At 37.8% G+C, this 12,698-nt stretch overlaps 1 protein-coding gene across 1 annotated transcript in view; it reads left to right on the top strand.

Annotated features, from left to right (window-relative positions):
• The first annotated feature begins 8,202 nt into the window (after positions 1-8,202).
• LOC149216744 (uncharacterized) overlaps positions 8,203-12,698 on the top strand; it is a 105,465-nt gene continuing 100,969 nt past the window's right edge. Inside the window, exons 1-2 of the mRNA XM_089392834.1 lie at positions 8,203-8,360; positions 12,329-12,441. Of these exons, the coding sequence (XP_089248960.1) occupies positions 8,282-8,360; positions 12,329-12,441 (192 nt within the window). The 5' untranslated portion in view covers positions 8,203-8,281. The remainder of the gene's footprint in view (positions 8,361-12,328; positions 12,442-12,698) is intronic.

The following is a 12,698-nucleotide window of genomic DNA, read 5'->3' on the forward strand; positions in this document are numbered from 1 at the left end:
TAACAATAAGAATGTTAAAAAATAGCATCTAGAAATTCCAATTTAATTTGTCATTTAATTAAATTGTAATTATTTTCTCATAGCAACTTGTAATAATTAACTAAGTTAAGTTGACTTAATTAACTTAGGAATTTCGAGTTGGAAGTCTATCTAGAGTCATGTAAGTGTGATCCCTAAGTTTTAGGGGTCCAGATTGAGTTTATTTGAGTTGTAATTAGATAACTCAATTTGACTGAGTTATAGTTAGTTAAACTAATTCTAATTGTTTGTGGAACTAGTAGAGGTCTAGTAGTGAGTTGGTGCATCTTCAGTGTTACTCCAGCTAACTGAAGATTCACTCATGGGAAACTCATGCATGTCCTTTCAGAGGAAGACCCAGTTGAGATTAGAGTGCAGGGACAATGTACTATCAGTTGTATAATTTTCCGAGTTGTACAAATTATGCATGCAATCAGTTGAGGACCTATTGTTGGGTTGCGCAATTATGGATGAGGAATTTCCCTTTAAATACAGGCCAATTCTCTGAGGAATTGTGCAAGGAATCAAAATCTTGGAGGTTAGGAATTTGGCTAAGTATTGGCCAAAGGAAGTCATCAGATAAAGGATACGAAATATTTGTGTAGGTTGAGCTCAAGGTTTAGCAGAGCATATTGTATTCACCAGATTCTTTGACCACGAATGGCGCAAGGAAATAAGGGCTTGGAGAGTTGCAGAATAGGCTAAGGATTTGGCTTGAGCTAACTTGTGAGTTGAGAGTTGACTATACTTGTGCATAGATTGATCTTGTGAGAACAAGCATTGTATTCTCATCTTGGATTTCTGATTAATGCAATATAGATAGTAGGGGTTTTGAGCTGTGGCTTTCCCTGGATACATATTGTGTTATGTGCCATTGATGTTCTTCCTCTTGCTAATTATTGTTTTCATCGATCTATTGGTTTCCACTGTTTAAAGAGGAAAATAGAGTCTTGTCTTGTGTTTTAGTACATTACATGAGTGGCTGAGTCTACATGGTATCAGAGCTTAAAACAATATAGAAGAGAAGAATTTGAATTCGTCCTTGCTGATTGATGGAGCTCTAGTTCAGGGCAAATCCAGAAGACCCTATGTGCAAACTTCTTAATGGAGCTAGAAGGCTGCTAGTGGGCAGATTGAGGAGCAGGATTTTTTTTGGCAGCGAGTTTGCAAAGCAGATCTAAATTTATGTGTTGAAAATTTTCAACAAAAAAAAAATAGCAAATCTGGATTCCTTGCGAAAAATACCCCCCCCCCCCCCCAAAAAAAAAAAAATCGTTTGAATCAGAGTTTGACTGAGGGAGATATCGCCGATATAAAATCAACTCTTTTTTCATAAAATTTTGTGACGATATGACAAATGAAGGATATTGGTGTGTGAGCCAAGAACCTGTATGCTCTTGAGGTACAAGATGCATGCAAAGCCTTGAGGAGAAAGAAAAATGTTAGAGACTTGGTGGTTGAGAGGGAGCATGAATTACCTCTCAACATGCAGCCCTAAAAGAAGCCTCAGAAGTAGTCTCAGACAATTGTGGAGCAGCCACAATTGGAGAAGCAGAGAGGAGACCGAGTGGAGGCATCCACTCATGCAAAGACCTCCAGTAGGGGGAAATTTCGAGCCAAGTGAGCAGAGGGAGCACATGCAACCATACCTCTAGGTGTGAGGTGGGGCAATGTGAAGTGATAGTCCCAAGAGGGCTGAAATTGGCCAGGGTCCATTGAGAGGTTTTATCTTATGGATCGTGCCTTTCTACGGGAGCCCAAAGTACATTGTAGTGGGAGGAATCAATAGCGGTTGATACAGTCAGAGATCAAAGTGACAAAGGCTAAAGTAGTCAGATATTAAAGAGCGCAGAGAAGAGTTCACAACATTGCAGAAAGGCAGAGTCAGCAGAAGCGCAAAGTTTTTAGTCAATATAGGCAGTAGCAATCAGAGACTTTGATGAAAAATGCATCATATTGATTCAGGTTGGATGTTTTTTCAGTTTCAGGAGTTGTTGTAGCAACAACGCTAAAGAGAAATGTTGCATGTAGAACATTCCAAAGGTTCAGGATCGGGATAGAGTTGAATTCCTTTCTTGTTGAGAGGGAGTGTTGAAACTAAAAACAAGAAATGTTAAAAAATAACATCTAGAAATTCCAACTTAATTTGTCCTTAAATTAAATTGTAATTCTTTTCTCATAACAACTTGCAATAATTCTTGACCAAAACAGATGCCTTACAACAATGGATCTTTTCCACATGGAAAACAAATTGTGACTTCCATTTATGCTCCAAAGGTTTTTTTATTGTCAATTTCGACACGGTCAAGGAAAGGGAATATGTCCTCCATGAGGGTCCATGGTTATGGGGCAATGCAGGACTCTTCATGATTCCATGGTTCCCAGGTTTTGATGCCACTACTATGGTGGTTTCCAAAATGTCGGTATGGGTCATGATACATAACCTCCTGCTACATTTTTGGCTACCCAGAGTCTTTTAAGCAATGGGGAATGCAATAGGAAAATACCTCAAGATTTACATGGAAAGAGTTTCAAGAGGCATACATACTTTTGCGAGAATTTGTGTAGAGGTAGACCTTAGTCAAGGTTTACCTAATATCATAATTCTGGTCCATAACAACACACAGTGGAAACAACCATTAGATTATGAGAATACGACATTCAGGTGTCGTGGTTGTCAACAAATAGGTCAGCTTATCAGGAACTGCCCACAAGTCAAAAAAGACACCAGAAGAAATAAGAAGCAATCACAACAACCAAGAGGCTGGTAACGCACAATGAATCTATATGAAGCAGCAAAGGATGAGGAGGCAACTATCCCTCCACTAGTTCCTGATGATGGCCCAATTGAGAAGGTAGCTATGGAAACCATTCCCAAGACACACAAGGCGCCAAGAACAAAGGAATTTGTAACATAGGATCTCATGAACTCTTTGCCGGAGAAGATACCAGACATAACGGACACCAGTGGAGCCAAAAGACATCATTCTTCAGAGCACTCTGATTCAGACAAGGACAATCCTCTCCCTGTGGAGGGCACTTCTCTAGTACTTTTTTCGTCCTCACCGACTAAAGGGGAGTGGCGAAAGATTGAGAAGAAAAAAGGGAGAAAAACATAAATTTTCCCAATTGTACATTAATTTCTACTTTCTGGCTTTTCTTTTGACAACAGTCTTTTGATCTGCTTTTGCATATGCGATTTTGCATCTACAAAATGTAATTTTGTTATTATTAATAAAATTACGCTTTTTCTTATGGGAAAAAAAACAACTTGCAATAATTAAACTAAGTTAAGTTGACTTAATTAACTTAGGAATTTCAAGTTGGAAGTCTATTTGGAGTCATGTAAGTGTGATCCCTAAGTTTCATGGGTCCAAATTGAGTTTATTTGAGTTGTAATTAGATAACTTAGTTTGACTAAGTTATAGTCAGTTAAACTAGTTCTAACTGTTTGTGGAACTAGTAGAGGTCTAGTAGTGAGTTGGTGCACTGCTGCATCCTCAGTGCTACTCCAACTAACTAAAGATTCACTCATGAGAAACTCATGTATGTCAGTTCAGAGGAAGACCCCGTTGAGATTAGAGTGCAGGGACAATGTACTATCATTTGTATAATTTTCCGAGTTGTACAGATGGTGCATACAATCAGTTGAGGGCCTATGGTTGGATTGTGCAGTTATGAATGAGGAATTTCTCTTTAAATATAGGCTAATTCTCTTAGGAATTGTGCAATGAATCAGGAGCTTGAAGGATAGGAATTTGTCTAAGTATTGGCCAAAGGAAGTCATCAGGCAAAGGTTAGGAAATATTTGTGTAGGTTGAGTTCAAGGTTGAGCAGAGCATATTATTTTCATCTAGATTCTTTGATCAAGAATGGCGCAAGGAAATAAGGGCTTGGAGAGTTGCAGAATAGGCTAAGGATTTAGCTTGAGCTAACTTGGTAGCTGAGAGTTGATTATACTCGTGCAGGGATCATTCTTGTGAGAACAAGCATTGCATTCTCATCTTGGATTTATGATTAATGAAATATAGATAGTAGGGGTTTTGAGCTGTGGCTTTCCTTGAGTACATATTGTGTTATGTGCCATTGATTATCTTCCTCTTGTCGATTACTGTTTTCATCAATCTTTATGGGCTTCCACTGTAAAGAGTAGAGTAGATTCTTGTCTTGTGTTCTAGGAAATTACACAAGTTGTGAATCTACATGAAAATCTACACTCATCCACCTCAAGTTGAAATAAGAAGCCTTAGGCAAAAATTATAAACATATTTATCTATTAGGGAAGCCCACCTAGATAGGAATAGGGGGTTGATCACCCTCTTCATTGTTGTGAAATTTCAGGTTTGTCATTTTCTTGGCAAATATTAAAAGTTTGTCGTCCATTTTGATTAGTTGTTGTTGTAGTGTGTTGATGCAGATAAGAATCTCCTCGTGGACTTCATTCTTTCTATAGCCTCCTTTTCCAGTATCATTTTTAATTTCCAATATATGTCCACTCTTTGCATGTACTGGGTTTTCCTAGTATGGGTGTTGCCCATATCTGGAACCCATTGTCCCACGTTTTCTTTTAACTATATATCAGACATAAATTTTCTTTTGACACGAGCTTCACGTTTAGCCACTTCCAATTTCTCATGTACAGAGTGAGAAGTGAGCTCATTGTACTCATGAGTTGTTTCCTCGACACTAGCTTGAGCACAAGTGCATGGATAGGGCTCACATCTACTAGTGTTTAAGCCTAAGAGTGCAGAACCCCTTTGAGACATTGTAGTGAAATTGGTAAGAGAGAGGGAGGGAGAGGCTACACTGCTTAGTCGAATAACAGTAGGGGTTGAACACTGGAGAAGGGGACGATGAGAGTGCAAGAGCAAGAGGTGTCCGATAAGAAGATAATATAGGGAAGCCAAAGGAAATGTAGAAGTGAGGGCCTGAGAGTAGCACAATGGTGGGAGGAGATCAACGAGGGGACACCAAGAGGAAACAAGCAACCAAGAGTAGCAAGCCCTGCCAATCCATGCATTGGGAAGGGATGAAGGGAAATAATCTCTGGGCACCTAGAGGAAATCAAGTGATAGAGGTTAGAAATTGAGAAGGCCTATAAGGAAAGCTTCAAAATTGAAAATGCAAAGGAAAATGTGGGATTTCAAAATAAAGAAACGAAGCATTGATTTGCTTAATCCACTTAAAAACAACACCTCTTGCTTGGTTAAAGCTCTCCTGTAGGGAGAAAAGAAATAATGCCTCCTTTAACAAATCATGTGTTGAGAATTGTAGTACTCGAGGCACCGGATGCCAAACAATGTACAATTTTTTGTTTTTTTTTTAACAAGAGTGAGTATTTACATATATTACTAAATATATGCTTGGTCACAACAAGTACTTAGGAAATGTATTACATTCTTGTTCTTTTTCCATCTAATCCCTTTGTTTGGTATTAACGACTAACTCTTATGAGGGACTACATATTTTTTCAAAATTAATTACATTCTTATAGGTATACAACCTACAATAACTTCATAATAAAAGACAAAATTTGTAGCAATACATATATTATTTTAAATCGTCATATTCCTCTATTGATGGCTTGTTGAGGTCTAGACACTTTTGTAGTTCTTTACAATTCGTATAACTGGATACATTGAGGTTGTTGTACAAAATTTGAACTTGTTCCTACAAGTCAACAATCTGCTTACAAAGAGCCTCTGACTCATCCTCTTTCATGGCTGACTTTTCTTTCAAGTTTTGTACCTCCTCCACCACATTGACATTTGCCTCGAGTCGCTCCTTCAATTTCATGTTCATCGCCATCAAATCAAGTTGGAAGTCATCCATTTTCTTTGATAACTGAATGACCCTTTGCTTGCACTTGCAATTAGTACGCCTTTCTTGATTGTTGGTGCCAAAGCCATTCTCTCTGCCACACATCATTGTGAGCTAATCAGTCTTGAAAAGGAAACTACAACCCTTAATTTCCCACAATACCCCCATCTCTGGAAGCCGAATTGGTCTACAACAGGGGATACCCTCTGTCACTACTCCACTCAAGCCTTGCTTAATGCAATTATGTGTTTCCCAATTTGGTTCATTGTTCTTAAAGGAACTCAGCCCATAAACATAATATGCCTTTCCCTCCCTTGATCTACATTTGTTATCTTGCTCTGCATAAGCTATGCATCCTCTTAGTACTTCGATTACAGAGAAGGGCCTTAAAATAAGATATAGCCCTAATTCGCAAGTAGAGACTAAACAGGGCTAGCCACATGCCTCTCCTTGATTCCCAAAGATTGTCAAGCTATGAGACTAGCGCTAAGTTCTATACATCAACCGAGCGCTCCTTCCTCTAACAAATTTCAATCTAAGATGTCCATTTGAAAGCCAAACACATACCCTTATGGCAGAGCTTCACCATTGGGTTACAAACATGCCAGATTCCCAGTGCTTTCGTTGCATCCATTGTAACCAGAAGCCAACCCTACTAAAAGCTATAACGAGACCACAAGCATTCTTGCTATTTATCCTTAACCCCAAACAAGGCCAAAAGCCAACTTGTAATTGAATTATCACATAGCAAGATGACTCACCAAGGTGCCTGTTGGGTATGTTCCATGGAACTTGTCAAATTCTTCCGCGCTTCCTTCGGCGTTTTGTCCTTAGCTTACATCCCAAAATGGAAATATTTAGTGGTATGTTATGCTACTTCGATGTCAATTCACATGCTATCACCCAAATCCCACATTAGTCCTACATAATCACAACATTATTCTTCATAAATGCCTCCCCCTGAATGGCATCATCACCAAGTGTGGTTGTCCTTTGTCTTCTATGCACTGCGTCCTTCAAATTGTCTCAATGCCTAATATAAGATGTGAGTTTTTGTCATCTGCGTGTACCAAACATAATGGAGGTGCCATGACATCAGTCAATCCCCCTTACCAAATTTTATAATGACGCCATCCCCAAACATTTATTTGATTGTTGTGGTCCCTACAATAATTTATTAGTAAGGAAAAATAACTCATATTTCCATCCACAAATAATGCTCAATCCTTTAGGATCACAGTAGGTTCCACCATCCCAAATCTCCATTTACTTCTAATTGCCGTGATTGAAGTTGGAAAGCTTGATTAAACACAATCATCAACTTCTTCATTTTGACTTCTTAGTATGTGAAAGTACTTTTTGTGTGGAATGTCTTCGAGAATCCTCTTTATTCTCTTCAATATGTTCTCCAAATGTTTGTCCTTGGACGAAGTTCATTTACATAAGTGTTGAATGATGATAAGTGAGTCCTCCAAGATTTTTATGTTGGACACTTGTGTGGCTTTGCCTAGTAGTAGACCTTGCAACAATCCACGCATTTCTGTCTGATTGTTTGTCATTTGTCCCAATCCCCATGCATACCTCTTAACACGATTTCCTTTGGGGTTATACAAGACCCCTCCTCCTCTTGCCATCCCTACTAGATGACATACTATGAAATTGCATTAGATATTAATTGTAGACTTAATCATGGTGGGGAGTAGGTGGAGAATGAAAAGACTTAGAATTCCTCTAATGATAACACCCAAACCACTCACGCTGGCCTCCATTTGTTTCTTGTTAAATGGCTGATGAAAAGGTGACATGTGCATATAATTGATGGTTATCCTAAGATATTCAATGATGACTTCACAAAAAAGATAAATATAATTAATTTTGATTTAACTTACAGAGATACTTATTTTTTTATATAAATTATTTCAAAAAATTGAGAGAAAAAAAATACATTTCAATAAAAATAAAATTAATAAATAGATAAAATAATTTATAAAAACAATTTAAAAATAAATTTAGGGGTTTTGAATTCATAACTTTTACCTAAATAATATCTTAACCATACAAATTATTGACTATTTCACACCCAATAAACTTAATAAACTAAAATTTTACCCGAATTCCTATCGAACATGAAAACCAAAAATCTATTCCAATTTTTTTTTATCCCCAACTTTTTTACCAAATTCCTATCAAACCCGAAAGCCAAAAATCTATTCCAAACTTTTTAAATTTATATTATAATTACCTTAGCTAATACCACAAAATTACCCTTCTGATAGATGGATGTAAATCCGCGGAAAAAATAGATATAGGACAAACGAATTATTTCAGAAAAAATATAAAATATTTAACGCGCATGTTCTTATAATTCATCTTGTTGTTTGGATCTGGAGGCACAGACTCGAACATCGTCGAGAGAGGAGAGCAGAGCCGAGGAGGTGAAAAAATGGGGATGATAGGTGATACGATCGAATCCCTCCGGTCCCTCCAGATTAGACAGGTGGTCATGCAGGCCATCAGCCTCGGTATGCTTTTTGAAACCTCCATTTTCCTGGTGTTATTTTTTACCCAAATCAAGGTCAACAAATTCCCATCCATGGCACGCAAGTTATCTGAGGTTCCGCAAACATCTCTAGGGCTCTCGCCTGCGAATTCAAATGATCGTTCCAACATGTAAACGTACATGTTTTTTTATTTTATTTATTTCTTTTTATTTTAAATTTTTATTTTTCTGTTTAGAGTCAACCTATCTTTTTTAGTGCACATATCGTAGGGTTTGCAATCTCACAGGGCTTGTGGATCGGAATCGAAACTGAGATCACCGTTTCAGAATATCTTCTAAACTAAATTTTGCTTTTGCAATAATCTACATCTCTAAGAAAGACAGATCAATTAGTTTGAGATTTTGACTGGATTGCAGTAACAATTTGTGAAATCTTGAAAGTAGGTCTTCGACCATATGGTGAAGAAACCGAAAACAGCAGAGCTTTTAGTTGGATTTAACCTATGATATTCTAGCATAACTGCTTAACAGAAAACAATGCGGGATAACTGATGGAATAAATGAATGTTATGATAACTCGATAAGTACTTTCAAGTAGTCTTAGAATGCCATTATAAACACCGCAAGGCATGTACTGGTTCATCTGGAACAATGTTGCAAAAATCTTATTCATGATTAACTCGACCAGGGTAATCAATGAATGACTTGGGAAAAAATCGTCGAACTCAGTAAAAATATTGAAAGCAAAAAACAACAGAGAACTGCAATCAACAGTTTTGAGTGAACAAAATGAGGGCAAAAACTGGGTTTAATAGGAAAATATTCACGCGACATGATGGCCAAAAAACCGTGCATCACTTGACACACATGTGAGTCTGATGAACTATCCAAAAAATGCAATTCCTTAGCTGCGATTTATCGTTCTTGGTTGCACTTGCTGAAATATGGAAAACTGACCAATTTTTTGGTGAGTTTTACAACACTGATCTGGAAGATCTACTTGTGGATAAATTAATATACAATTGACAAAAGAAGCCAGAGCATTGAAAAGGACGATGGGGCTTTTGGTTCACTGGGGAGTTCAACGAATTCATAAGGTTTACCAGACTGCACCAAGCTTCTGTACATACCTTTGTCTGCTCCTCGTGAACGGCAAAAGGTATGAGGCCAGGGGTAAGTCCTGGCAAATTCGGTGGAATAGATGCTCCTTAGACTGGGCCCCTAATCTGAAGGAAGTAGTCCAGCTCCTGACTTTTCAGGGCTGGTGAACTCGAAGAAACTTTCAAAGAAAAAGCAAATTAATGAGTACTTTCAAGGGCCGCTAAAATGTTGGTATTATAGTTTGAAACTTTGAAGCTGACAAAACATGCATAAAGATTGAAAAGGCCTAAAGTGCCTTCGTTTGTTGGCAAGGTGAATAATTATTAAGCATGCATAACTCTTCTATGTTTTGGCCCTTTTCTGAGCATATCTTCTGGTCATTTTTTCCTGAAATCTAGCGGGGATTTATTGGAATGGCAACTTTGAGCTGTGTAGTCTGCACAATCTGAGCTCCTCAGATGTATTTCAGAGAGCTAAATCAATTTATGCATTAAAAATTCATTTCAAACAATGAAAAATCACATTTTTGAACAAAACTTTATTGCCGGATTCCAACAAAAAGTCAAAACATAAAACAGTTAGACTGTGACATTATTAAGCCATCCACAAGTGTCCATATGTGTGGTCCGGGCCACCTGAATGGCAAGTCAAAAAATGATGGGTGAAGTGCAAGCACTGGGTGACTTTGATAGTGTACTTACATCTCAGACCTGGCATATAAACTGCGGGAACTCTGTTATATGGTGCAGCTTGCCATCTCATAGTGTGATTGTCATAACAATTTGGCATGTAGACTGCAGGAAGTCTGTTATATGGTGCAGCTTGCCGTCTCATAGTGTGTTTCTCAAAATAATTTATAAAAGAAAACATGAGTTTTGGAAATTGTTGACACTTAGATAAATCATAAGAGATAGTGCTTCGTTACAAATTCTGCGGAATTCTTAACACCAGGGGAAAGAAAATCTTTCAAAGTGATAGGTTCAAATTGAGGGATGATATGGAGGGTGAGTTACTGGTTGTCAAGTTCATGTATCTGCTGCAAGTGGCAAAGTAAAGTGCTTGACTGCTATATTTGGTCTAGTGGATGCCTTAGAGCTTGGTACTAGTCGAATGGTTGGTTTCCCCCTGCTTTGGCCTTTGTGAAGCTAACTCTATTGTTTCAGGTTCTTAAGTTAGTTGAATTTGACAACAGTTTTTCTTATCTGCCCTAATCAATCTATATTAAAGATGTGGTCCGTGACATTGATTGCTGTCTGCTGGCATACAGTTAGGGCACCGCCTGGGTAGATTTGAAAGGTCCTGTCTGCTTGTTTTCTGTAGGTGTAATGAAGTTCAATCAAGCCCCATTAAGTTTGATTTTTCACAATGTGTCTTTCTTGATAAAATTGTGAGAAAATTGATGAAAAGTTTAAACTCATGATTATGAACCATTGTAAAATTCTAGTGATCTCTATAATTTGTTTGGTTTAATCAATGCATCGAGTTCCACAAGCAGCTTGAGTTTTCCTTGTACAAATTTACCAATTCTTTTAGGTGCATAGGACGTCTTCATAGCAAGCGATGTCAAGAGTTAAGTCTAGTACACAACTCGTATTTACTATGAGATGAAAATTGCCTTTTTTACTTTGGAAGAGGAGAATGGGCTCTCCATATATGTCGGAAAGTGTGTTTGAGAGTTCAAAGGAAATTGCCGCATTATTTATTCTCCAGTGCCTCAGCTCTCTCTTTTCTATGGCGATCCTTGACCTCAGTATCTTTACCTTCAGGGTTATACTATATTGCATAGGGTTTATCCATTATGGATTCAACTCATTCTATTATGATATTACTTTTTATATTTACTTTAAGTTTAGTTATGCCCTTTCATCAGATCGGAGCAACAAGTGATAAACTGAGTTCTAAAGTACTTCAGATCGTAGAGTGGTGATACCTCGAGTCTCCTCTTAGCCTCCCCCTAGAAGATTGACTTATATGTTTGAGATGGGTTCGAAGGTGCAGGACCATGCATCCTCATAGTGACAGAGGGTTTAGCTCCAAACAGATCCAAAGGAGGGCACCTCTCACCTGTTGGATTGCCTCCCAACCCCAGCGAAGCAGTCCAAGAACTATTCAGACTTTCTTTCCTTTGACCTTGGATGGTAGGAGATCTAAGCTTCCTTGCTCCTACATCACCCCTAGAGTCGTATAGATGGATTCCCCTATGGTACTCGAGGGCTCCGACAGTGAACCAGTGCAACCACCGTTGCCCCCCTCGCCATTGATCATCAGATTCAGTAGACTTTGATCTCATTGCCTTCATCATCAGATATTTCTATCTCCTTTTTGACTAGTATCGAGTTGTCCAACTCTTGCCTTGGACACTCTCACATTATATCACTGCAACTATGCTACTGTTATATGCACTTTATTTTTGGTCTTAGATAGTCATAGGCTTAGTGCTTAGCCTTGTCAATTGTTTACCTAGACCTTACTTTCGGTTTTCATGTATCTTTCTCTCATTATATAGGAGCTGCTTTTGCACTCCCACATTGTATTCACATTGGATGTATGATGTATCCTTTAGTCCCATTGACCTACTTTTCTAGTCATTTGTTGGACATCAATAAAATTATCTTATCTCAAATTATCTTTATTTCTGTATTGAGGAAATGCCCTAGGAATTCCTTATTTTGCTGTTATTATTTGATGTATTTTTCCAGTTCCATTGACCTACTTTGGTCATTAACTAAATTTCGTGCGAGTTTAATCATATGGATATTATATCATGCTTTCTTTCTAATATTGTCTTCGTTTCTAAAATCCTAATGAATATATTTTGCAGATTTGTGAATTTGTTAAAACATATCTGCAATCCAGCTTACAAGGTTTCATCGTTTGACTATTTCACAGGAATGATTGTCACGTCAGCTTTGATAATATGGAAAGGACTGATGTGTGTCACAGGAAGTGAATCACCAGTTGTAGTTGTGCTTTCAGGTAGCATGGAACCTGGATTTAAAAGGGTGAGTCTTACATATGAAATTTTTTGATTGAACAATGCAAATTATATAAAATAATGGAACTGTTTTGTTTGCTGATAAGGTGTACTTATCAATCTAGTCAACAACTGAGAGCATGGCACACTTTGTTTTTAATTCTGGTTTTTGTAACAAGATGCCCATATTTATATTTGCTAGAGATGTTGTCTATTCAAACATTCTAAAGAAGAGTTACCTGTACATGCCAGAACTTATTCAGGTCTTCAATGGGAGACAATCTG

Source organism: Pinus tabuliformis, chromosome 1_1 (genome assembly GCF_031772625.1).
Source record: "Pinus tabuliformis cultivar Carrire ecotype Pingquan chromosome 1_1, CPIR1, whole genome shotgun sequence".
NCBI lineage: Eukaryota > Viridiplantae > Streptophyta > Pinopsida > Pinales > Pinaceae > Pinus > Pinus tabuliformis.